This window comes from Styela clava, chromosome 15 (genome assembly GCF_964204865.1).
Source record: "Styela clava chromosome 15, kaStyClav1.hap1.2, whole genome shotgun sequence".
Taxonomy (NCBI): domain Eukaryota; kingdom Metazoa; phylum Chordata; class Ascidiacea; order Stolidobranchia; family Styelidae; genus Styela; species Styela clava.
The window spans coordinates 16,975,363-17,002,732 of record NC_135264.1 but is presented as its reverse complement, the minus strand read 5'-3'; the positions used below and the strand labels follow the sequence as shown (position 1 = coordinate 17,002,732).

The 27,370-nt window shown below is 36.3% G+C and overlaps 3 protein-coding genes across 5 annotated transcripts in view; all 3 read right to left on the bottom strand.

Moving 5' to 3' along the window:
• Positions 1–27,370, bottom strand: part of LOC120334342 (methylthioribulose-1-phosphate dehydratase-like) — a 107,300-nt gene that overhangs the window by 27,541 nt on the left and 52,389 nt on the right. The window lies entirely within an intron of this gene.
• LOC120334605 (uncharacterized) lies at positions 911–14,925 on the bottom strand. Of its 2 annotated transcripts, none has more exons than XM_078109361.1 (14): positions 14,723–14,925; positions 13,424–13,553; positions 11,709–11,867; positions 10,061–10,200; positions 9,012–9,100; positions 7,619–8,559; positions 6,580–6,693; positions 6,271–6,396; positions 5,174–5,264; positions 4,659–4,852; positions 3,967–4,124; positions 3,497–3,582; positions 2,467–2,556; positions 911–2,073 (listed from the first exon to the last, which is right to left on the bottom strand). In XM_078109361.1, exons 1-14 carry the CDS (start codon positions 14,765–14,767, stop codon positions 1,956–1,958), a joined length of 2,481 nt encoding a protein of 826 aa, XP_077965487.1. In that variant the 5' UTR covers positions 14,768–14,925; the 3' UTR covers positions 911–1,955. The 2 variants fall into 2 exon arrangements, with proteins under 2 accessions (XP_077965487.1, XP_039258044.2); XM_039402110.2 differs by lacking the exon at positions 14,723–14,925 and adding an exon at positions 13,628–13,776.
• Positions 15,313–26,520, bottom strand: LOC120334353 (coiled-coil domain-containing protein 93-like). The gene is made up of 13 exons (XM_039401850.2): positions 26,255–26,520; positions 25,483–25,674; positions 24,495–24,696; positions 23,598–23,692; positions 22,393–22,508; positions 21,360–21,468; positions 20,169–20,331; positions 19,540–19,645; positions 18,976–19,151; positions 18,336–18,405; positions 17,490–17,675; positions 16,542–16,748; positions 15,313–16,198 (listed from the first exon to the last, which is right to left on the bottom strand). The coding sequence occupies exons 1-13, from the start codon at positions 26,433–26,435 to the stop codon at positions 16,025–16,027; spliced, it is 1,977 nt and encodes a 658-aa protein (XP_039257784.2). The 5' UTR covers positions 26,436–26,520; the 3' UTR covers positions 15,313–16,024.

Sequence of the window (27,370 nt, the reverse complement as noted above, 5' to 3'; positions counted from 1 at the left end):
AGCGTATTCCTAACGCTTAGCCCGTTGAGCCACACCGCCGCGCCTTGAGCCACACCGCCGCGCGAGAAGTAGCGCGCTTGCATTACAATGCCGAATTAACAGGGGTCGCGGAAAATTTAATATATTGGAAGGGATCGGGCGTAAAAGTTCGGGAGCCCTGATCTAATACATATTTAAATGTAATTTGAAGGAACAAATTATAGATGTTGTTATGCACGAGATTTACATGAATCAAAAGTCAAGTAAGAGTGAAATGTTTGTATTATCATTGTAAAATCTTACTAAAATAACAACATTATCCCTATATTATTATTCAAATCTACAAACCGAGCAAAAAATTTACCTTTAAAGCGTGCTGCCACTTCTGGATTATAAGTTATACTTGTGTATACCGACACAATACCTATTATTTATTCAATGTGAACGTTGCCCTTGTTCCTAACATCCTTGATTAAATTTCAATACTTAAGTACTCATGGATTACGTGGTGACGCAGAGAAATTCTTTTGGTTTTTAGGTTCTTTTTGTACGAAATCCGATCGTAATCGAGTAAGTTACCCTAAAATGATTTCCACAACGACAGAAATGACTTCCCAACCATATTATGTTAGATAAATTCAACACCAATGCCAACCCCCCAAGTTACTCTTTTCCATGCTAAAAATGATGAATCGATATGTCGTGCTTGTATTATACCCTGGGATAATCAGCGTTCTTGTTTTGGCAACTGCAATTCCTGTTCCCATTGGCCATATTGAATCCAAACCGTCCAATCAAATTGCAGAGAATCCAAACCCCGACCCTATCTACAATTGGATCAGAGAAAATGTGACCCATGACCTCTACACCGACCATGAGTTCATTAACGTTCTTGTTTCATGGTAAGTGTTAAGTTTCCATTCAAATTCAATAAGAAAAATTGCTATAATAATATATTAAATCAGACGGTTAGTTTTTGAAAAGGAATCCGAAAACTCTTCTATTAATCAAATTCTATTATCCAAGGCCTTGTTCAGAGGTAAAAACTCATCATAATTGTAATATTCTATTTGCAATTTGTTAACAAATTATTTTCAATTAATTTTTTTCATATGGCGAAATTCTTTGCAGGGGATAGGCATGAATAAGAATACAACAGTTTGCAAAAAATTCTCGCTGATCAACTAGACAGTGTTTCTCAAACTGTTCACACTAGTTTGCCGTGAGAGATTCTCAGGTGTGCCGCACAGCTTTTAGGAATTTTAGAAAATACGCTTTTCATATTACACATAGGCATGCATGCAACGGGAAAGACTTGAGTGCGCATTAGACTGATAACATCATTACATTTGCCTTGTCGTTGTAGTAAGGGTAATTGTCATGCTATAATTGCATTGTTATAATGTATATTCAAACAAGACATCCATCTTTCACCATGTTGACTAGGGCGCCTAGTTGGGTTAACAGGAAAGCAAGTTTGTACGAGTTTTGACTGCGCAAAATTCATCGAAGTAACCTGGCCCTTTGCATCTCCATGGCTCTGTGAAGATGTTTTTTTGCTCTGACTGAAATTAAAAGCAAAAAAGGGAGCGATGGAACCTCGTTTCAATCGTTTCTCAAAACAGGCACAAACTTCGAATCAACATTTGCAGAATAAACTTGTTTAATGCTAAGTGTGCCGCAAAAAATTTTTTATTTGCTCAGTGCGCCGTGAGCAAAAAAAGTGTGAGAATCACTGAACTAGACAGTGGTTCTTAACCTTCCTCTTTTGTGGCCCATTAACTTTTGTATGCGAGGGAAAATACAAAATCATTCCGCAAAAATGAACACTTTTGTGACTTTAGTGATTGGAATGAAAATTACTACTAATTAGCAGAAAACTGTAGGTTTGTGACCCATCTGGGAATGGTACTGTGACCCAGCAGTGGGTCATGGCCCTCTGATTGAGAGAACCAGTGGACAAGAATTTAGTCAAGTCATCTTTTCGTGTTCACTATTTTCTGCTTCTTTGTGACATAATAAAGTCCTCTCTTCTCTAACCCACTGTTGACTTTTTCCGCACATTCATCGCTGTGTTCTTCTATTTCTTCAGATCTGTTACAATACCAGAAATTAGTGTTATACACAGAGTGTTGTACTTTTATTGGCGGCGTCTCCAAAATGTCGTGTCCCACTTGTCCCACACTTGCCCCATGTATCCCACTTATACAAGTGGGAAACAACATTTTGGAGACACCCCTTTTACTGGTCAGCAGGGTGTCCATGAGGTCTAATAATTTTTTGAAATTGCAAAGGAAATTTATCGATACCAATCATTGTTTTGGCCCGCACAGATGTATTAGAAGTAAAAATACTTGAACAATTACTGATTGAAAAAAAACTGGTTAAGATATATTGAGAACCGATTTCAAATAAAGTTGAGATTGTAAAGGAACTTTATGGACACCCTGTCGAATCTTAAACTCCTTAAATAGATTTTCACATTACCTGTACAACTGCCCACACGTAGGGCATTTCACCAGTAGACAATTTTTGAACAATTCTCCGTTCATTCGAGCGTGGTATGGTTTGGGTTGCCTGAAATGAATATAGTAGGAAAATAACTTGAAATCTTAACAGGCAATCAAAGAAAGCGTGAATGCACAAATGCATTCGTTAGCAAAATTTGGCTTTCTCAGAACTGGAATCTGAATCCCAATTTCCCTCAACCAGAAATCAAAAGCCAAAGTCAAAAATTTTTTCATTCACGAGTTGGGAATTTGAAATAGGAGCCAGGTCTGCATTTTCATCGACTCCACAGTCTGGCTGCCAATCATGAAAAACCATCCCATGTCATCGACATAATGTAAATCCATAGATCTAACTGCTAGGATATCTTGCGGACTAATTTGGTGTGTTTACATATGTGTTATTGTTATGGTTAACTGTCTAGTATAGCGTTCCCCAAACTTTTTTTGCACCCGAACACCTACGCTTTTCATCTCGCCTCACGGACACCAAAAAATTAGGAGGAAAGTCGTTGGGTGGCTTTTAAAAGATTTAGCCTAGGGTAAAATTAAAAAGTTTTCTGTAAACTTGATAATTAAAAAATTAGGCCGACATTCAACGTAAACTCCATGCTTTCCAGACTGACACGAGACCTATCCGACTGTTTGTCGCCAGTTGGGAGACAAATTTACGACCCAGAGCCACCAAAGTACAACCGATATCGCTGCAATTTCGATCCTTGGGAACAGAACAGAAATTTGGGAAACAGCGGTCTAGTCTGTTTTAGATCTGTTTCACGAAGCTTGGTCATTAGATTTGAATTTCTCAAGTTTCTAACATTGGATTATCTGTTTTGACAAAGCCGCATTTAAATGCGAGTGATCTGGTATATTCTTGCTTTGTGAGCAAACTTGCAACTCTTCTATCAGTATTCTTCCCACTTTTATTTGAGGACAAATAACCTTGCTTTTAAAAAACTTGCATAAACAATTCATTTTCACTGGTTGTTATATTCACAAAACCAACTTACTTTGTAAAATTGATCCAATGTTTTTTCTCAGCCTCTGACAGTCTCATGTTATCGCTCAAGTCAAGAACAGTCTCACCAGGAAACGTCTGTGGAAAGGAAAATGGACATAATGTAAGGATGTAATAAATCGGTCAGGCAATTTAATTTTGAAAGATTTGTGCCCGTCCGGAAATAGCAAGTCAAGGACAGCGTCACGCACCAGGGAATGTCTTTGAAGAAAAAATTTAACATTTAATTTAACTTGAATCCTGGATAGTTTTAATATCTATTCGTATTTTAGGAGTCGAATATAACTTTGCTCAGATATGAGTCTTTTCTACTTTTAAGTGAGTGCATGAGTGAGACCTTGCTTCCAAGGTTATTTCCTAAAACAAACAAATCACCTGCTGTCTAGTAATTTCTATGTCACCCATAGCTTCAAGGTCATTAATATTTATCTCAAGGTCATTTCCAATAATAAGCATTTCAACCTGTTGTATAGGTGCTGGTATAACAGAAGTAATTTCAATGTCATCATTTATTGTTTGAAGATCATTGCTAAAAGTTTGAAGGTCATTTCCAATTAACTGAAGGTCATCTTCACCACATAGAGCAGCATGGGTGGATATAGTTGACTTTGGGAACATTTCTGAAAATAATTTTACAAAACCATTGTAAATAGAAAAAATGAATTTGGTAATACAGACTGATGAAGATAAATACTGTTTGGAATAAAAATGTCTTCTTAATATTGTCTTTTAAGAATGCAACAGGTGGCATATAGTGTGGCCTTTTCATTGTCAAGTATGAAACCATAATACGACAGTCTATGTTTCAAAGGGCGCTCAGATGGGTGAAAATACATGTTTCGTTTGCTGTTGTCGTTGCAGTAAATTTACCGCTTTGCCCGGTACATTTATTATTGTAATTTGTTGTGGACATGGAAAAAAATTATTTTTTGTGTGGCTCAGCAACATGTCTTGGTTATATGGCCCACCGACAAAAAATTTCGCACAACCCTGGTATGGAATAGTTTTTCATTAAGGAAACTCCCCTCTGCATCACCGTTTTCCAGGCAGTGGAGTGGGATAACCTTCCAAGTACATAGAATGAACATAAAAAGTCATTTTCACAATCAGAAACTTACTCTATCTAGTATCCAAAAGAAAAATATAAGTCATACTCATGCACAATGGACATTGGACTTCATTGATTTGATTTGAACAATGTGCAGATGTTGTCTCAGCGTTCGATCCTCCTGATTCTATAGTCCGCCTCGGAGTTGTTTCATGTGATACTCGTCTTATTTTAGCTGGAGAAGATCCTTGTTCTCGGGAATTTACCTCATGAATGATTGGGGAGTGGACAAGAGTTACACTGTAAAGCAAGAAAATTTTCGTTGAATGGTATCAAACACGTTTGGCTAAAATCAAATGATAATGATTAAAATTCATTATGAAATAATATCTAGGATATAATCTAAACTGAGTCTTGTTCAAAAAAGAAATTGAAGAAAGTCAATTATCTATAATTTGAAGGTTCCAGAACTGATTATGCGACTATTCAATTTCTCAAAATAATAATTTTCCATAATTCTGAATTATTGTTGTATGTTTTGCTGCCTTTACCAAGGAATGAATTTGTAAGGAAGGTCCAAGGGAATGAGTAATGTTATCTGAATATAGAAAAACATGTCACCTTTCCTTTGATTTTCTCTTCCTAGTAGGAGTTTGTATTGCTATAGAAGGTGTTTGCTGATTGGTGGATGATGAAGGGGCGTCGTCAGAAACTGAGATAGTTTGAAAACAAAAATATTCAGTTACAAAGAGAATAGTCTCGCCCAATCAAAACGGATAGTACGATTTAACTACTAATTGCTTAGCAAGTTGAAGGCAATCAATCAAATTGAAACAACTAATGAAACCAGAATATCGGTTAGAAACCGAAGATTTATCGATCGAAGGTTAGGGGATCCCCTAAAACAGTAGTCTTACTCCATAGTGACACCGTGTGTCTGTGTCCCATCACTAATTAATTAATAACTCGCTAATTATAAGACATAATCCATCCAATATCACTAGGCTTCTGATCCGAGCTATGATGAATGCATATGCAAAATTTGGAGCAGATTCAACCTCGCTTCCGTGAGATATCGCGTGCATCTAACACACAGACATACAGACAAATACCTATCAACATACTTACCGATCTCAAGATCGATAAGTAATAATGGTCAAATGACTACTATGGTCATAGGAAACCGTGCAGAAGTTGTGGTGAAACATGGAGTCCATAAGATTTGAAGGGAACTTCAGAAAACAAAGGAAATCTTCGTCTAACGTAAGGATGGGCACAATTTTTTGAACAGGAGCCAAACATTTTGCCCGCCTAGGATGGCGGGCCATGTAAGTGTGACGCAAAAACTTACGTTTTATGAACAATACAATAACAGTGTTACGAAAGCAAAAATGGAAAACAATAAGCCTGGTGTTAAAACTAGACTTAATCGCAATCTCAACTAATTCTTTGAGCTGTTTTTTAGCAAAAACATAAAACTTTGGTTTAAATTTGTTGTGGCAGCAACAGGCGGGTCAGATTGAATTATCCAATGGGCCAGATTTGGACCACGGGTCGTGGTTTGCCCAGTTGCGGCCTCTTACATCTTTATTGGTACTGAAAATTATCAATCATTAGTCTATTAGTATTTTTCGCAACAAGAACATCCAGCCATACCAAATCCATCCATAAGTCACCCTCATACCCAATAATTAATAGAAACTAAAACCAAGACTTACCTTTTTGTTTATGTTGTCTCACAGTCAATGCCAATTCTAAATAATTCACTGTTATGTTTCTGAAATAGCGTCGACCATCTTTGTCTAAGGTTATGTCATGCGAGGCTTCAAATGTTGTTCGTAGTTCTGAAAATTGGGTCATAACCCAGCAATTAATAAAGAAAATTATAGTAGCAATGAATGATAATACATTTTTGCTAGATGAATTTTTGTGCAACGAAAATGGAACACGAAAGAAAAAAGGTTGAGTGCCACTGGTTTGCTCTGAAAGATCTAAGAAACCAAGAAATTATAAAAAAGTCTAGCAACCTTTCAAGGTAACTTTATCAGGATCCAACTTCTCTAGATCGAAAGTATTGAAGAAGTTTTGTACGAGTCGTTTGATTCTTTTAATCTCAGCTTTTGGAAGTTCGGCCGTAGTTGCTGGATAAAACAATAAGTTAGAAAGATTCATCGGTGCTCCTGAAGTATGCGAACCAAGATGGCGGACATCGGAACGTAGCATGGGTAACAGGTTAGGGTTAGGCCATAATTTTATTCCAATTTCCCTTATTTTAGTCCTACTGTGAGTTCGAAGACTAGCCAAGTGCCTCTCGTAGTATTTGTACCTAAAATTATGGCCTAACCCTAACCTAGTGCACATATTACATTCCGATGTCCGCCATCTTGGTTCGCATACTTCAGGAGCCCCGATTCATCTTTACTCAGACATGGGCTTGAAATTCAAGGCATTATTTGTATCGTTATTTTAATAAATTACTGCAAAAGTTATTTTCATCCATCTATATCAGGGATGGGGAATTACTTTTCCAAGTGAGCCAGTTACACAAGTCTATTTCTTTTTACAGTAGGCCAGTTACAGATAAAGAATTGGTTACTTGGTCAAAGGCTCAAAACTCAATATGAAAAATTATGAATAAAAATCAGTTTATTTACAACAGCTAGGCTAACGTTTATATAATAATAAGAAGCACAATGTAACAATCGACGTTATTTTCATCAATATTTTCAACAGACATTCATAACCATGAAAACTATAGTCTTGAATCCAGCAGACTCAAGTGGGCCGGATCATAGGGCCATAGGGCCGTAAGTTGCCCACCTCTGATTTATATTTTATACTAGTTAGCTCAAAACAAAAATCCAAACTCTGAACTTAGACATAGAAAGAAGAATTGAAAGCGAGGGCAGATATTCTAAGAGAGTTTATTCCTGTAACAGAGATGCTAGCAGATACAGGTTGTTACAATATTTTTATTTGAAACAATGTTAAGCCAGCATAGTTAGTCACGGTGTTCTTAAATTCAAGCCATTGTTTATGGTTCACATTCCGAATATAAAAACTTACCATTACTGTCGCAATTCGGCCCCAAGATTTCTTCCCCTTTTAGCAAAACATTGTCATCTGCCGCAGAGCCCGCCATCGAAGAACTGTCACTTGAATTAGATTTCCTGGGATCTATTTCACCCAACTCGGGGGTTCGTATAATATTACTGAATGTATTGTGCATTTCTTTTGAGGTTGTAGGCCGAGATAATTCTGTAGTTTTTGGAGAAAAACTTGTATTTTCGTTAGTCTTTACATTTCTATCACTTGATTCTGACTTTTGAGGATTTATTCTGCTAGACTCTGAGATTAGTGGATTATGGTTCAAATGGCCATTCATAGAACTAGATGTACTTGGTACTTCCCTTGAGACTGCGTTTCGAGGCAGTTTTTGAGTCTGGGGGGAAAAACTTGAATTTCTATTAGTATTCGTACCAAACTTTGAATTTACAAAATTATTATTTTTTGAATCTGGAGTTTTGGCAGTGGTGGGATTCGAATCGCTAGGACTAAATTTACTAAATGTTTTCTTCAGTGAAGTATTTGGGGTTAAAAGTCTTGGAGATTTCGGACAGGACCTTGAATTTTCGTTTGTCTTTCGAGATGTAGAACAACTTAACTTTCCGTTAGTCGTCGGAACTTGACACAAACCACCCAGGCTTCTTGCTCTCCTGGTGGTGACAGGAGTCAATGATCCAAATTCAGTGTTTAAATATGAAGTGTTTTGAGTTTTCTTAGGCTGAGGGGTCAAATTCCCCAATCTTCGGGCTGAATTTTCAGTTTTTGTGACGAATTTTGTGGGTTTAATTTTTTCGAGTTTGTCACGTTTATGGTTCAGCGTGCCACAACGAGATGAGAGAACCATTTTTGCTGTTCGACTGAGCGTACTTTTCTCTGAACTTCCTTCTTCAGTTGTAGAAGAGATCCGAAGTAATTTGTCTTGAAGTTGATTCATCGCAGAGCTAGAAATTAACAAAATGTTACTCCGATACGTTACTACAAAATGTTACTCTGATAAGGCTGGTTCCGGCTTTTTCCACCAGTCTAGCATCTGGAGCGCTTGGCTGGTGAATAACTATTCCCACCTGGACTGATAACCTGACGAGAGGCTGTGGTTCACCATATATGATAAAAATGAAAAAAGTATCATATCGTAACTTAAAATGTCAAGAAAAATCAAGGAAAAAACATCAAATCAACATTACTAATTTGAGAGCAGAATACTTGAGAAATAATAGCCATATGATTAAGTCGCCTTATCATTTTTTTTCTCCCCCCAGAAATATTGATGAAAATATCACATTAAAAGGTATCAACGTCACAAATGTCTTTGAATGTTAAAACAAATGCAAATTTATTCGACTTTAATTTGTATCAATATTAAAATCCCCCTCGAGTTTTATCAAAGATTCACCTTGTAATGTTGTTGGCATCTGCAAGTTTAGCAATCGCTGAATTTTTCCAGGAACCCTGGATTGCTGTTTGTGCTGGAGATGATGACGACTGAAAAAGTACAAAGATGGGTTTAATGAATAAAATGCATAAAATTAAAAATTGTAGCGACTTTGTGGGTTTTCAAGATCTTTGTTCTTATTCATACAAAGGAAGTTTCTCACAAAACACATCTTATATCATTCTCCTAAAAGGCATTTCTTGGTACTCCCGAAGTATGTGAACCTAGATGGCGAACACCGGAACATACGTTAGGATGTGTACCAGGTTAGGGCATACCTTTATTCCAAGTTTCCTTATTTTAGTTCTATTACGAGTTTGGGGACTAGCCAAGTGACTCCAGCAGTATTTGTACCTGAAATTATGACCTAACCCTAACCTGGTACATATACTACATTCCGTTATCAGCCATCTTGGTTCACATACTACAGGAGTACCTATCATTCTCAGGCAAGGCAATTTTGTCATACAGTTGTGATGAGAAGTATAAGTTTTTTTAAAAAAAAGTTTCAAAAACTTCCCCTCAAGGGCACTGAATATTTGGTGCTCTCGAAGTATGCGAACCAAGATGGCGGACATCGGAACGTAACATGGGTAACAGGTTAGGGATAGGCGATAATTTTTTTCCAATTTTCCTTATTTTAGTCCTCTTATCAGTTCGAAGACTAGTCAAGAGCCTCCCGTAGTATTAATACCTAAAATTATGGCCTAACCCTAACCTAGTACACATATTACATTCCGATGTCCGCCATCTTGGTTCGCATACTTCGGGAGCCCCTATTATTTAGTACACACAGATTTTATACGATCAGAACAAACATGTCAGCTTGCACAGCAACCATACTGCAATTATCAGAAGCAAGAGCAAGCAGATACAAAATCAGTGGAGCGTGAAACAATATTAATAAAAAAACGTGAACAGGCAGGGTTGCCAGAAATTAAGAAAACAATACAATATCAACAAGAACCACTGGCCTAAGAAAGCACAAATGTTTAAACAAAACATATCACCTGCGCAGATCCTGAAATATTTCTTGCTGATCCGATTCGAACAAACTCCAGACCAATCTGTTTGTTTCTTACGAACGGCTGCTGAAGATTAATTCTAACTCGATCCCATTTTTCATTCGCATATTCAAAATTCAAGTGTTCTAAAAAAATATATTTGTATATGTTAAAAAAATTAGAGGAGTAGTGATTTGTGGCTATTATAGATCCTTTTATTTTTTATATAAATGAAAAAAACAGTGTTAGCTGATTTAGCCAACACTTTGCATTGTCATGTGACTACGTGCCTATAATTCAGTCAAGACTCAGCGGTCGGCCAATTGTGCTAAGTGTAAGGAACATGCTTGCCATAGCACTTCTGATTATTGACTTCCTCCACCACCAAGTCGATGGATTTAAACAAATTACGGCGGATCAGAAGTATTCGAACCAAGATGACGCACAACCTGAACAACCTTAACCTGGCACATATACTATGTTCAGGTTGTGCGCCATCTTGGTATGAATACTTCAGGAGCACCCAAATTACTGGCCAACTAACTTTCCTTGCCCAACATGTACTGGTATCTACACGAGAGGCCTTGGTTCGCCATATTATTAAGTTGTCTTATCATCTTTCTTCCCCACCTTGAAAAATATGAAAATACTATGCTATGTTACCCATTTCTCGACCTGCTGAAACTGCATGTAACCTATGTCACAAGGATGCTTAAATAAGATGAAGTTAGGAGTTTACAGCAACAAAAGGGCATAATCTCATTCCACATAATACTAGTTCTATAAAGCCTTCGATAGAGGAGCACTGTTGGCTTCGTCACGCAACACATGGAATTTATCGCGAATGAAGGCCATATTGTAAACTTCAATTGCAATTCAAAATAATATAAAATCATAAATTCTGAAATCAGTTATTCAAAATATTGAATATGCTTAACCCTTTCCATGCGATTTTTATTTTTCATTAAATAATCGTATTTGCTACGCCGACTTTATGGATTTGTACCCCCACAACTAATCGATCGGCTAACGAAAAAGTAATGATCCTCTGCTGCCCACTGACGGCTCGTTGGAAAGCTTATTTAAAGAGCTTGCAATTGGCGATTTTTTTAAAAGGGGTGGTCTGAGTCACAAACCGGATAGAAAAAGGGCATTTTTTTTCTTAGGTGTTGAAACTTCAAACCGTGATAAAAAAATAGAAATATTCGCTTAATCCTTTACTGTTACCACTTCTTGGTTGGCAAACAATAGCATAATATTGCTGTAGCAATTTCGTTATCTAACTCAAAATACTTTGGTAGATGGAAGGGATAATATGTCTTCTATTACCACCCAAAAAACACCGAAATTCGCATAAATTTCAAAAACACTCCCTCGTTCCGCCGCAAATAAAATTCCCATGGTAAACGAAAGCGAGATTTACCGTCGCTTATGTTAATCTCGAAGAAGACTTCTTATCAATAAACTAAAACCCGGAAAAACTAGACCAACAGTTTGCGACCGATTGCTAAATAAAACAGTAGAGTACATCAACGTACCCGCCGCAATCTAGCGAGTTTTGTCGTGGGTACGTACACGTGCCAACCGCACGGAAAGGGTTAATGTTGAAGAATTATTTAAGATTTCTGACATGAAATAAAAGATTGTGTTTTACCAGGATAATTGAACATCCTACATCCAGTTTTATTCTTTCCTGCTCTTGCTTCAAGAGGAGTTTGAAGAATAACTGTTGCTAGGAGAACCACATGTTGTCGTGACGATGGCCAGGATGATCGACCAACTGTGACACCCAGTGATGCAACATTGCAATAGCCTATAAATACAGGATAAAAGATTTTTGTAGGATATTCAAACCATCTCAGGACAGAGCTATGTGGACCTAGCGTTTATTATCTTTGACACTCTTCGCACTCAACAGAGAAATCATTAATGCATGAAAAAGCAGCATTTAACGGTATACCTTCCAATCTCACTTAGATTATTCTGACCAAATGCACAAAATAAATTACGGGGTGTAGGTAACTTTGATACGATTCAACCCCATGAGATAGAAAGCGAGAAATAGCACTGCCAGCACTTTTTTGGTAGCATGAAAATTATCCCAACTAGTCATGCCTCAAGAATTCACACCAGTAGTAGAGTTAAATTCATAACAAATTTGGTCCAGTGATTAGAGCAATGTTTCCCAACCGAAAAAGAGCTTCCCCGAGAGAGAAATTTTGTCAAACTTTGGGAGGGATTTTACTTAGTATTTGCCATAGTACAACTTCTAATATTTTTTATTTCTTTATTAATTATTATTAATATAAAAATTATTTGTGCACACATAAACTTCTTAAACTGCCACCACAGCATGAGTGCCATTTATGTATAATACTAGCTAATGAACCAATAAAAATTGAACAAATAAGTAGTATTTATGCATATTGAGGGAGAAAAAAAAGTTCCAAAATAGTAGATGGGGGGAATGTAATGAAAAAGGTTGGAAACTAGTGGTTTAGATGGGTCTTACTGTGTCGGCACTAAATGTAAAAGATATGGCCCAATTCCAACACCATCTTGCCCAAACCCAAAATTTAATCAGTTAGGAAAGGTTTAGATCAGGGTGGTCCAAACCCAGGCCCGTGGGCCACATGTGGCCCGGGTCGCCAAAAAATCGCATTGGGTGTTGTTTTGTCATAAAAATAACCAAAAAAATCTTCTGAAACATTGTTACATCACTAATCTCACTGAATTTACGAGTGTTATGGCTAGCTGCCATTGAATAATGTGCTCGGCTAGTCTAAATTGTTGACTAGCTTTCTATCTTTTTGGTCGGAAATATATGCTAACTAAATAGGCTCTCCATAGAAAATTAAAAATCGAAAGCGGAATATTTTAGCCTAGGTTGGCTATGCCTGATAACGAAATATTAATGTAATGGCCGACCAATATAATTCCTGCCGGATTTTTTTTGCAACCAGCCTAAACAGTGTTACAAAAAAGGTACTCCCGAAGTATGCGCACCAAGATGGCGGACACCGGAACGCATACTTTGGGAGTACCCAAAAAATGCTGCCTATATGTCAGAAAATTTGGTAATTACCGTCCTGTATCTCAAATTCGGTGAAATTCGTTAATCAATCAATCTGCAGAGTTTTGAATCTTACACTAGATGTAGATATAGTAAAATTTTTCATGTTTTAGTCAATTTTTTTCATGTATTATCTTGATAAATGGCAAATAATGACCAATGTATTTGGACAATAAAAGTGTTTGTTTTGTATTTCACTGTTTACCTAATATTTGCACTCCTTCTTACACATCAGTGACTCTTGTATTGGCGAAGTGAGGGTGTAATAACTCCTCATTAAAAACCTATCTACTGACCTATATCAATATAATGAATCTGTGATGCTTTTTCAAGTTGGATTTCAATCACAGCTTTCCCTGAATTATCTTTCAGACTGGTCATCCATTTATTACCTTTGATGATATTTTGTGCAGGGAAACGAGAGTCCTGTCATAAAAATTAAGAATTTTAGGAAGACATGAGAAAAACGTGTACAAATAAAGGCTGTGAAACAAACTTACAAAGTTTTGAATGTTTTTGACAATATTCGGAGGGCACACTTCTCTGATTCCAAAATGTTCTGACATTTGGTTCAATAAAACAAAACGTTTTTTGTCTCTGAAACGAGGACGTCTGGCACGACGCAGATGTACCAGATCATGTCATGCTTGTCTCAGTAATAACCCAAATCAATAGCACCAAGTATCAGCCATCACAAGATAAAAATTGAATTTTTTTTACTGAAAACTCTTGAATGCTACTGTAGAATATTTTTCCCTTTGGTAAATCGGATGATTTAATTTCAAGGAATCCAACGGTGACGTTTTCAGATTGTGCTTCCTCTTAGTTTTAGTTTGTCAATTCGAAGGCCCAGACTTTCTCGTAAGGACGGGATTTGCACTCACTGTTATAACTGATGTTGATTAATGTTGGGTTATTCTTGGAATCAGATAACTATGCCATACTGATATTGAAGCTAGAGCTGTACTTATGAATTCCTAGGTGTTTCAAATGGCTAATTGTTTGCAGTCCGGTGTTAAATTTTCTTTGACTTTAAGTATAATAAGTATAAGTTTATTTTGCCTCCATAATCAGCATAACAATAAAATGATTGGAAAAAATAAACAAAAACTGATTATGAAATCAGGAGAGCAAACAAAACCTAAGATAAGATTTAAAATGTACAGCTTTTTGACTACAAAGACAGGAAGCTGTGATCTGAAATACATAATTTAATCCTTCAATCTTTAGATCTGGTTCATAATGACAATTCAAGTTTGTTTATCCTTCTTAACGAATGTTATTCAAAAGCTATAAAATAGTACCGGTAATACTCTAATCCTGTAATCTAATAGTTTTAGGTGAGTGAACACTTACCACTTCTTTTTGGCAATACCTTCCATCTTATATTCTGTACGTTTTAAACCTTATCCGAGGTTTTGTTCAACCTCCTGATTTCATAATCAGTTTTTATTTATTTGTTTTTATCAACCGTTTTATCGCCTTTTTGCTGATTATGGAGTCGAAATAAATTTACAGTATCTTATTATTAATACAACAATATACTACTGTACTAATATAATTTAGACACCCGTTAACCAGTGCAATTCACTAACCTCAGATGAAAATATAATGATTTCTTTCAGTGGAACAGGAGCCATTCCATCCGCAGTATTTATTCGTTCTTGCGGCTACCAAAATATTAAAACAAAAGCTCTCAGCGCCAGAACAAAAATTCGACAAAACATGGGGATTCCCCCTCAGCTTCGCGCGCCTACGTCGTTACGCCCTAATGATCAATGGCCCTCTCATAGTCAGAGTTAGTTGTCACTTCAAAAAACGAACAATCAAGACAAATTATCTGTAATACCTATATATTGAAATGACAGGTGCTGTGAAGGACGGAATGATCCGCCATCGAGTCTGCAGCACCTGTTGCGCAACGCAGCTAACGGTCTTGTGAAAATCATCCACATATTGATGGTTCTTATTTTGAACTACATTAGACTAACGATTTGGATGAGATTTATTGGTTCGTCATATAGGTAAGATGTCTTATTCGCATTCCCCAGCCACTTATAATGAAACTTTTGCCTAAAAAAGCGTGTGTGCCTCGTTCTGACATACTCACATATTGCACTAAGCACTGCTGCCAACACTCGAATAAAACATCCGACCTTACACGAAATTTCACACAAACAATACATTTACCAGCATGTGGTTACATTAACTTTATTGCACATGATAGAATCACAAAACGAATGGGGAATCAGACTACAGTAATAATATTATCCAAATATGAGAATATTCTCAAAGCATAGTAACGCGCAGTCCTCTGAGCTAAGTTACAGACGACCAAGGAAATGCTAAAAGCTGGAGGGTTATTGAACTATCAATGTGAATAATATAAAGGACATTTCTCTACATAACTTGTCTTTTATTAAATTGAAAAATATGAACCAGCTTGAAATACGCCAGGAATTTGCATACCTGAATCTAAATTACTGCTTTTATCATAAAGTTTGTCAAACAGGATATAGAAAATTATCAAAATTCATGAAGCATATTCGGAATCAAAATTGGATTCACAAAAATATTGCAGAGTAGCAAACCAATGGTACATTGAACATCCCTAGGTGAAAAAAAGTAGTGCTCCCGAATTGTGTGAACCAATGGCGCACAACCTGAAATCAACCTGGTACACATACTATCTTCAGGTTGTGCGCCATCTTGGTGCACATACTTTAGGAGCTCCGAAAAAGTCAATGAATGAATCTTATCATCAGCGTGTAAAAATACAGTCATTAGTTCATCAGAAAAAGGGCAATTTTTTTTAATTTTCTCCCGCTATATTAAACATATGAAAAATATTGTCAAGAATCATATAAATTTATATATTATTACAAAAATATCCAAAATTAAACATCCAATCCCAGACTTTGCAATTTTTCAACCAAAATTTCATTTTTTCGACATTCCTCTTGGAATGCATGAATTGTTTTCACGTACAATCTCTGTTGCTCAATCAATTCTAGATATTGATCTTTTAATTTATCTCGGTGCATTTTCTCGGCTTCTCGTTTCTTTTCAACCTGAATATGGATAAATGGAAAAGATTTAATGATATTTATTTTGGGGAGTCTGTTACTCAAACCTTTTCAGGTCGGCAATCGCAATAGGTTTTCCAAAATATTTGCGATAAACTAGCTTGAAATCAGCTATTAGGATAAATGTTTTCAATAAAAATGATAGTTTTGAACAAGCTTTCAAACCTTATTAATAAACGCTCTCAAAATTAGCGTTGAAAACTTAGCAATGCTAAAGTATTGACGAAATATTCCGAGGATCATAGATCATCATAGATCAAAGAAACATCCATGACGAGTACTCATTAAATTCCCGAATAAAATAGACATCCTGAAAACAAGAAAGTACCTTCATTTTATTAGATTTCACTCCCTCGACGATCTTCTCAAACTGTCTCATATATTGCGTCATATTCTCTGGGGAGGATCTAGCTGCATCAAAATTATCATAAATTGAATCCAACAAATCAACTTGCTTCTTCAAATATAATTTCTTATCATCTAAAGTGTTGTACATCGTATAAAACTGCTTCGTTTCGAGCTGGGTGGCTGCAATCTGAAAATTAAAAAGTCACCGTGAAAATTTTTCCCAGAAGATTCAAAATGATGCGGAAATCATTCAGCTCATTTCCTGATAATAGTTACTGTATTTTAACCATAAGGCGCAATTTAAATCCATTTTTTATTCTTAAAAATCGTTGTTGCGCCTTACAGCCTATTCGACCCAACAAAATACATAATTTAGAGTTGTTTTTTGCTGAATCTGCAAAACCGAAGGGCCATATCTGACTTGATCTGTTAGTCCTGCTTTCTCGATATCGGGCATAAATAGATAGTAGCACATTCCACTGCCATGTCATGATTGACACTAAGTAATTAAAAAGAACGAAGATAAATAATCACTGCCGGTACAAAGTCAAATAACAGTAGCTGTGAATGGCAGACAGTGGAATGCACTATAAAATATATCTCCCCAGAGATAATTATGCTTGAGGGGTTGAGTGAAAAAATAAGTCAATCCCAGAAAGAAAAAAATAGGCCAAGTCGTCCAATAAAATGAACCCGGACAATAAAATGAACCCGGACAATAAAATGAACCCGGACAATAAAATGAACCCGGACAATCAGGTCTAAACATTGGGTCCAGAAAATTGTCTTAAAGTAGGAAAATATGGTATATTGAATGTAGAGAGCGTTTTTTTGTTTCTTGGGAAATATTGTTTGAATTTGAGTTAAGTTTATCTCCAAGCCCCCATAAAGGATTATCTTTCCTCTCTATCTCTCCCGGCGGACATACCTGATTATACAACTCTACAAATCTCTTCTGATATTGAGTTAACTCAGCTCTCGTAGGAATTTCGTCAATTTTCCGAGTTAACATCGCTACTTTACGATTCTTTGCAGCAAGAACGGAGCGAATCTTTGACAACTTTTCGTTGTCCGCATTCAGCTGTTTTTCAACCATTTCTAGGTTTTCATCTTCCTGTGGATAGATAAGAATTTTTTTTATATCTAAAAAAATTTCATGTGGAGTTTACTCTCAGAATAAGGTTCTAAATTTAAAGCATGCAAGTGCAAGAGGGGACATTTATTTTATATTTAGGTACAGAACTCATCGTCACACATACTTCGGAGCTAAGAAGTATGTGTATCAATAATGAGATAACTAATTTTGATTTGGTTTCTGCGAGACTAACTACTTATCCTTCTTCTATGCTTTTGTGCCGACGGATCCGTATGCATATAATGCAAGGATGCTGTAGCAAGAGTAAAGATAACAATCCTAAGTGATTCAAGAGTCTGTTGAACACTAACACAAATATATTTCTGTAACGTTTCGTCTGACCAAGGTCACGTTACAGAAATATATTTGTGTTAGTGAGCAGCAAGACTCTTGAATCCCTGAGGATTACTTATTTTGTTCGCCACTTTACATCAAGTTTTGTAAAGGATTGTAAATGAGCAGGGGTATATTCACTTGGTTAACACAGACAGTCCCCAACCTGGTACACATACTACGAGAGTACCGTTTCACATAATTCCAGACAAGAACCCAATAACAAGTAAAGGCTCTATATGTAAAACCTTGCATCTGACCTATAAAAACCCTGAAACACTAGATAAAATCATGATGGAAAAATACCTGAACATCATCAGACTCAAGCCCCTTTTCCAATTTTGCAATGTCTTCTTTGAGTTTGGCTGCTTCATCCCTAAAACACAAAAATTATATTATTTTGACGACCAATGACCTAATTAGGGTAAACTATCTTTCTGCCCATTCTCCTTTTTCACAAGAATTAATCCAGACATCGAAGTTTTTGACAAGTCCTGGTTTTCCTTTGTTTGTTTGCAGCATAAATCACTATATTCTATGTACCGTAACAACGTTCCTTTGAAATTTGCATTTTTTTTTGAGTATGAAAGAAAGGCAGTCGTATCAGCTTCCCTTCTCCCCGAGATAAAGACAAAAAGCTTTCTCACTGTTATAGGGTGTCCATAAAATCGCAGGGGGAATTTATCAATACCATATATTGTTTTGGCTCTCCCAGATGTATTGAATGAAGTAAAAGTACTTGAACAATTACTGATTAAAAAACAACAAACCTGGTTAAGATATATTGAGAACTGACTTCATAACAAAATTGAAATTGTAAATTGACTTTATGGACACCCAGTATATAAAAGCAAACCTAATACTGGCAAAATAAAATGATGTTTAAACTGTAGCAATAACAGGATAGGATTTTAGGGACTTGATGGACACCTGTATAATATTTTACCTGCATTTTTCCTTGAAGTCCTGCTCTTGTTTTTTCAATTTTTCATTCAAAATAATCAAATCTTTAATTCTTTGCATAACTTCTGTATCAGCCTGCGATTCCATCTCATCAAATTCATGCATTTTCTCCGCAAGACGCTCTTTAAAGTCGGAGGCAGTAGAGAGCTCTTCTTTAGCCTAAAATACGTCAACAATTCAAGATACCTATAAAGCAGGCAATAAACAAGCAATATCTGTTCCTGCACCAAATTGGTTGGTAACAGGGCAATATATCAATTTCACCATATATATAAACAGTCTTATCAGCATTGCTCTCCCCAAAATAACTATGAAATTTAAATCCCATACAGAGAAAAGGTATGGCAAGGCAATGAAATTGTTTTGGTATGGACAGGAGGGAGCGATACGACCATATTGTCATCTCCCACAGGGGTTTATGCAGGGGAATCTAACAATTCAAACTTCCAAATACATTCGGATACTAGGTGACATAACCTCTTGTTTGTGGAATAATTAGGATATCATTGACAGGTAAATATGATCGCAGATGCAAATAATTACTTACTGTTCGAGCCTCTTCTGCTAACTTAGTATGGATTTCCTCAACTTCCGAAATTCGTTGTCGACTTTCCTCAATCTTGGTTCGAAGCATTGATGCTTTCTTTTCATGTCTGTGATAGAAAGTATTTCTTAAATATGAAGTATGGCAGAATATTTATTTAAACAAAAAAATATCATTTTCTTTTTAAAATACTGAACTAATTTCCTACATTTTAGTGAGTTAGCAATGGAAATGTTTCTAAAGAGGTGATTGGGTACTTATATATCTTAACTTGACTTCACGAAAAAAACAATGATCTTTTATATTTATGTCATTTTAAAAGTGATCAACATGCAGATCTAGTGATGTATGTAATTTTCCACATTAATTTTTCCCCCTCATCTAGAATGTTTTCGAACATATTTGGAACTATTTTCTCAAAATGTATTCGGGATAGTAAGATATTCGGATTTAGCCATGAAAAGTACGCAAGTTTTTAGACAAACATTCGTATGGATGGTGGTTGGGGCGAAAAATCGCTTCTCTGTTCAAGTACTGGACCATGAAAGTCTCTCCTAGATGAAACCTTTTCATTTTTCAGATTCAGCTCGGCTATATCGTAGCGAAATCATGTAAAGTTCCACTCTACATACTTCTCTAATGGTGTCATGACTTCTACTTTTTCGGTTTTCACTCTTCTTGCTAATTCAGCTCGTTTTTCCGCGTATTCAGCGGCAATATTCTGCATTTCTTCCGATTGCATTCCAATAATCGAACCAACTGCTCTGGCGGACAATTTTCCTTCAACATCTCGGCCTGAAATAAAAGGGAAGTTTATGTGACCAACTGAAAAACTGGTTGTAATGATATAATAATGGGCTTGTCCTAGGACAGAGGTGAGCAATTACTTTTCCGAATGGGCCAGTTACAGGTAATAGACTTAGTTTCTGGGCCGGAGGCTCAAAACCCAATATGAAAAACTACGTAAAAAACAGTTTATTTACAACAGCTAGGCTAGCTAGTTTAGGGTTGCCATACCGTCCGGGAAATTCCGGACATATCCGGAATTTAGGGTTAAATTTTTGTGTCCTGGAAGAATTAGAAAAATGCTCAAATGTCCGGAATCCGGAATTTTACTGCATCTGCAATCGTACTGTGCACACTGCTAATACAGAACATCGTTATTTCGAACTGTGCGCATATTTTTACTACGAGGTCATGAAAATAGTCATGCACTGTCCGGAATTTTGCTTTTTTAAATGTGGTGACCCTAAGCTAGTTTATATAATAATAATAAGAAGCACAATGTAACAATCGAGGTCATTATGACGTTATTTTTATCAATATTTTCTAGTAAATTTATATCCATAAAAAATATAGTTTCAATTCCAGCAGACTCAAGTGGGCTGGATTAAACACTTCGGAGGGCTGTAATTTCCCTAAAGAGTAATTTAAAAATATTACAGTTTGAAAACAAATTTTCATATGATAGCTCCGTTTCTATATCTCAGCCACAGGAATTTATGAATTTGTTTTTAAATATATTTCAAAATAAAACTTTGAAATCAGAATGAACCTTTATTAATCAGAAATTTCAGAATGTGATAAAAATTGAATTAGCGCCACCTAATGTGACCAACTTGGCACCATCACCGAGCGATCTGAAGATGTTAATAGTCGCGTGGCAAAGCTTGGGTTTTATTTCGTTAGCAACATTTTGAATTTGCCGATAACTTCCAGAAGATATTCCGAGAAGTTTATTTATTTTTTGGTTAAGTGAAAATATAAATTTTTTCAAAATCTCGATATTCAATTATTTTTATTTTCAGACTTCCCCCTCCCACCTTTTATTTCACTCATTCCTCCCATCAGTTGTCTCAGTTTCTTCTCTTCCTGGATCCTGATTTCTTCTTCCTCATCAACTTCCAAAGATGAAGAATCTTTCACTGTTACCTGGAGATGAAAGTCATTTTGAGACGACATAATCATTATTAATGGGCGGTATTTCAGAATAATAGGATCTTTATATATGAAGAAGTCTTGGAATTTTTTACAATTGCAAAGGGACTTTATCGATACCATGTATTGTTTTGGCCCTAACAGATGTATTAAATGAAGTAAAAATACCATTACTGATTAAAAAACAACAAACCTGGTTAAGATATATTGAGAACTGACTTCATAACAAAATTGAAATTGTAAAGTGACTTTATGGACAACTTGTTTATACCAGGGAGAGAGAGTCGATTAGATGGCTTAAGGAATGACATGGAAAACTGTGACCTTTCATTTGACTACCAGTCCAGGTTAGTTATGAGATTTTGTTAGTATTCTATGTTTGACTTTTTTCCTCATTATGATTCAATGTTAGACTCCCTCATAGGGAACGCTGCTCGATAACCATTACTGGTTTGTCTCGTCTCCCCCACACTGAAATGCATTTTTTTATCTTTCTTTATTATGTTTGTACTTTCCGCATGTGATACATAAACTACTGACTGACTGACTAAATATGTAATAAATTTATTGTTAATTATGTACACTTGGAGGACACAGGAAGTGATTATGTGAACAACTCTGCAATGGTATGTCCACAAATCCCCTCAGATATAGTCAAGAAATAATTTCAGTAATAAATTCTGCAAACCCCGCACCAGTTAGAGGTGCAAAGGCAAAAGTGTTCCAAATTGATAGAAATCGAAGAATCGAATCGAATTACATAAAATAATAATAAACGTCGAAATTGATAGATAAATCATGACTTTAATACGATAATGATAAATTTCACAGAAGCAGATTTTTTATTTGCTTATGCTCTACTTTCCCCTCCCCTTCCCCCTCAAATAAAAAAACATATATTATTCTATGCTACACTACCTTGGTGAAAGCAGCACTTATCTCCTCTTGTAGATCTCCAGTCTGTTTCTTCTTTCCAGTCTGTTCTTGTTTCCCTTCTTTCAGTTCTTCATCTGTTTTCATGCTTTTCATCAGTCCTGGTAATAAAAAATTTCTCAATAATTAAACCACCGGAAAAAGTTGGAAATATTTCAGAAGAATGATCTCTCGCACAGACTCAGCTTTGCCTAGAGCAGGGGTTCCCAAGCTTTTTTCAGGACGACCCCAAAGACAACTTTCAAGTGTCCAGTGCGACCCCAGGTCAATATATATATTTTTTCATGAAACTTTAGTTTAGAATTTCTTTCACTGGACTTTTGAGTTCGGTCATGTGGTGGTATTTAGTAAAATAAGCTAAAACCAAACAGTGATGTCACAATAATCACCTACATTTTCTATAGCTTAAGCATAGAGCGATGTCTATGTGCCTGTTTTACAGTAAGCCATGATACAAACTGCTAAATTTAACATGGTTTGTCAAATATTAGATGTTTTGTACATCCATCCTCTACCATTAATCAGCGACCCCATGACCTGTTTGGGAACCCCTGGCCTAGGGTGAACTCGATGCGAAGGAGTTTCTAGAGCAGGGGTGTGCAACAGTTGTAGGTTGCTCCCCCCCCCCCCCTTTTTGAAATGTAAAAAAACATTTTTCTCTAGCATACATAGCAATTTTCATAGGTCGAAACACTTTTAAGTCTCTCAAGACTTTTGAAAACCTACTTTTTACAGCCATTGGTTGAACCCGCTAGCCGTAATGGTTTAACATGGCGGAAATTGGGAATTTCAGAACCCTACCGCTTCGAAGATTTCTGGCTATGCCCGTGCCACAGACACGGCACGAGCCAGTCAATAAGTAGGCAAAGAGCAAGGCGAGTTAACACGCAGCTAAATGGATGGAATGCGAATGTTGATAATTGATGTACAGATAGAGGCGTCAGCCAGGATTTTTAAAAGACGGGGGGTTAAGATCGGAATCAGAAAACATCCTGTGCAATGGCTTCTAAAACATGCCATGATTACGCCACTCATTGAAATAGCCCAGACTTTTTCAGCAGATAACAATTTTTTTCTGTTGCGCAAAATAATCATCATACGCAGATGAACAACCTAAATCGGCTGATATGTCAATGTTGATAATAGATGTACAGATAAAACTTAAAAGTTTAAACAAGACAAAACCTTACCAGATCTTTTGCCATACTCCAACAATGTTGATGAAACTTTTGATTCTTCCGTTTTCAAATCACTTTTATCCTGACGTTTATATTTTCTTGACGGCCTGAGATCAGAAACATGAAATAGATTTTACCAGTAATCATATTTTATGTTACAGAAAAAGACTTTTCATAAAGTTTTTCTTTCTGCACAATACCATAAACTAGGGGTGTGCAACGTTTCTGGTCGGTGGGTCATATAACCAACTAAAGACATCTAGCTGGAACACACATCTCTAGTGTAGCATAAAGGAACTGTTTAATGCTCTATAGAGCAGAGCTACTCAACTGGCAGGCCGCGGTTCGAATGTGGACCTTTCGAGTATTTGATTCGGATCGCACCTAATTCTTTATTTTAGATCATTAGCCCCACTTTTGAAGTTTCCTTGTATAAAATGACTTTTATAGTTTTGAATATATATGAAAAGAACTATAACACCATAATAAGCAATTTTGATTAGCTAATAATCATTAATAGGTCGAGGAAGTGTGCATTTAAGGATGCCGAAATATAAATTCTGGAAAGACCGGACCCAAATAATTTTGAAGTTTTGTATGCGGATCTTCGGAAAAAATAGTTGAGTAGCCTGCTCTAGAGAAAAATATGTAGAGAGCTAATGTATATTAAAAGGGCCAAGACCCACAGAATGAAGCATTCTGGAGCATGTAATGCATTCAAATATTGATATCTGTAAGAAACACAGATGTGCGAGGTCTTAAAAATTTTATCACAATTGTTTGATGCTTTGTTTCAGTTGAAAATTCCAATCTCAAATTTGATGAAAAAGGCACTCCAGAGAACTTCAAAAACATGCTTCCTTGCATGAGCTGCAATGAAAAGATATCCAAATCTGTCAATTCTCTCACCTATAAGCTTCACCCAATGAATTCAACGATTCTTTTGTCTTTATTTCTTGTTGCTCTTCATCACCACCTAGTGATGCTTTCTGATGTTTATCAAACTGCGAGATACTGAACGCTCGAATATGATCCCCCATCTCGGCACGGGTCTCAACTACCTTTTTAACCAGCCATTGTATGACTGGGAAAATACTTTTGAAGTCCAGACCTGATATTATAAACAAGAGAGCTATGCTGAAATATATGGACATGTAGCGCCACCCAATGGCAATAATTTTGATGACGTCATAGCGAAAAAAAAAAGTGATAGCCTTCTGGAAAAAAATTTTATCTTTAACCACTGAAAATTTCAAAGCAATTGGTCCAGTATTCGAAGAGAAAAGCGATTTTTTAATGATAATGACGAAAGAAAATAACAATAACAACAAAATTTTGAAACGATCGTTATGGCCACTAAACGTGTCCAAAAAGTACAAAAGTTCGAGACTGTGGGCTGAGTATAAAAATGAAAAACCAATTTCAAGTCGAAAGCATATTTTTATACTCTCCAACTAAGAGAGATAGAAATTTAGGTCTAGAAGAATACCAAAGAGTTGGGATTGAATCATATTCAAATGTCTATGTCAGACAATTAATTATCAGATCAAGACCAACATCCCAAATGTTTGCGATTTGATTAAAATAGACGGGCAGATGCAGACGTGCCAATGCAGCGCTGTCCAATATTTATCAACTGCACATACATATGGCCTCTTGGGTTGGTAAAGTCAAACTCGAATGACCTCACCTCAAACACAATATTTCCTTGTATATAGGTGACCGCTTATCTACATCCTCGTCCAGAAAGAATTTGAACAAGTAATAAAATTTGATAACTGTAATTGGGAATATTGAAACCCAAACCGAAATATAACAGCCTAAACTTGATAAAAGTCCATTTAAAAGTGATGTTTGGTAAATAACCTTCAGAGCTAATCATTTTAAAAACATAAACCTTGAACTTGATGGGGTTCAATCCTATGTGGACATTTCATTTTCGGGAGAACAGCAACAATTTTTTCTGTGAGCGATATTTTTTGCCCAATTGTAGAATTCTCTTGGAACAGAAGATCAACATCGACATCAAAATTGCAGATGGAAATACACCAGGTCATCCCGCCAACGACCTTATCAAATGGTGAAAGACCTGAAAAATAGGATTATTTATACAATTGTTATTTTCCAATATCGAACATCAATAATATTGTAGGAAAGGATAAGGTTTACATTTTTTACCTCAGGGGAAAGGAAAGGCGATAAAATGGCATAATCATATGGCAAACCACGATCTCTCGTCCGGTTACCAGTCCATGTTGGGTAGGGAATAGTTGGCCAGTTATTTGTTTTCGGATGCATGGACTCGATGATGAAGGACCACCACCACCACCCTATGGCAGCGAGGAGTCCAGCAATCCTCTCACACATAACTATCCACGCATGGGATTCGAACCCACGCAGGGTAATCAGGGGTGGGTGCAAGCATATTCCAAACGCTTAGCCGAGCCATTGTAAATTGGGTCAAAATTAATGAATATACAGAAGTCAATGAAAAAGCAATGAATTTAAATTTGAAATTGAGAGAAACTCTATTTGATCATAATGCGAGACTTCAATTGATTATAATGATAAACAAAATAAGTATACATACGAGCCAAGCACCAGTAAAATCAAGTTAAGGCTTGTCGGCCCTGGCAGCATGATACAGCAACGAACACTCTTTCTCTCACCTTTTATCCTCGCTCTGAAATATCCTGCTGCGACAAGCAGATCAATGATTTCAGCAAATCGTTGTTGTTGAAGTTCGTCATCTCGAGTTTCTACTTCCACTAGATGGCCCTCTTGATCATAATCCGGCCCAATTCTCGAACTAGCCCGAATACGTCCGAAAATATTTGAACCAGCAGACATTTTTTACTCAATTCCAAAAGCAGCAAAATACAAAAGTTATGCCTACTGCTTAATCTAAAGCTACAGAGAAATAACAAAATACATTATGATGTAACAAATACATTGTGACATAACACAAAAATTATGATGTAATAAGAAAATTCAATCAAGCAAGATTCAAAAATTGCAAAATGATATTATCCAATATTACATAAAATAAGCAAAATGTATCATCCTTGTCAAGTTTCAGTTTGTATTCTCGAGTTCATTGTTATTATTTCTTTCAAAATCAGATTGCTTTGTTTTCAGAATTTCTTCATGGAATCGTCAAATTTGGGTATTTAGAGTGTTACATTGCCCATACAATGTTGATATGAATATTCAGTCAAAGGTTATTCCATAGCTGAACAACGAATGAGCATAGCGGGCACAATAATTCCAGATGTAGTCCTCTCTTCTATATTTGAAAAATGATGAGGTTTTTGAATGTTGGTGTTCCATGAATGGTTTGATTAAAAGACAACACTGCAACTCGATAGACGCATTTTCCTCTCATGATTGAGATATCGCAGCAGTAGGCTACTTTGTTGCATATTTCCCACTCACACATCGACAGCTGTCGAGTTTCCGAGCCAGAAAAAGAATAAAATTTATAGCAAGCAGAGCAGGCTCAAGTTGTAGAATCTTAGAATAGCGAATTTTTTTTTTAAGACGGAATAAGATTTACCATTGACGAGAGTAAGGACAATAACATGGCCTAATTATAATGGCAAAACATAGGATCTTGTCTGTTTGCTAGCCCGGGTTGGATATTGTAATATTCAACAAGTAATCGCTCAGATGCACGGGCATAAATGATGAAGGAAATCGTAGCGGGTCTGTGTTTAAATGCCCTAGCCCATTCAATTCTCGAGGTGCTCCATACGAAGCCTCAATTCCCCGGTAGAAAAACCTTG

Excerpts from the sequence above, each read along its gene's own strand:
- LOC120334353 (XM_039401850.2), bottom strand. The coding sequence starts at position 26,435 with ATGTCTGCTGGTTCAAATATTTTCGGACGTATTCGGGCTAGTTCGAGA. Across the intron at positions 23,693-24,494 it reads TCATTGGGTGAAGCTTATAG|GCCGTCAAGAAAATATAAAC; the intron begins GTGAGAGAATTG and ends TTCTGATCTCAG. Across the intron at positions 18,406-18,975 it reads GACTTCAAGGAAAAATGCAG|GGATGAAGCAGCCAAACTCA; the intron begins GTAAAATATTAT and ends TTTGTGTTTTAG.
- LOC120334605 (XM_039402110.2), bottom strand. The coding sequence starts at position 13,693 with ATGTCAGAACATTTTGGAATCAGAGAAGTGTGCCCTCCGAATATTGTC. Across the intron at positions 6,397-6,579 it reads TGATAAAGTTACCTTGAAAG|AACTACGAACAACATTTGAA; the intron begins GTTGCTAGACTT and ends CCCAATTTTCAG. Across the intron at positions 4,125-4,658 it reads CCAATGTCCATTGTGCATGA|AAATGTTCCCAAAGTCAACT; the intron begins GTATGACTTATA and ends AATTATTTTCAG.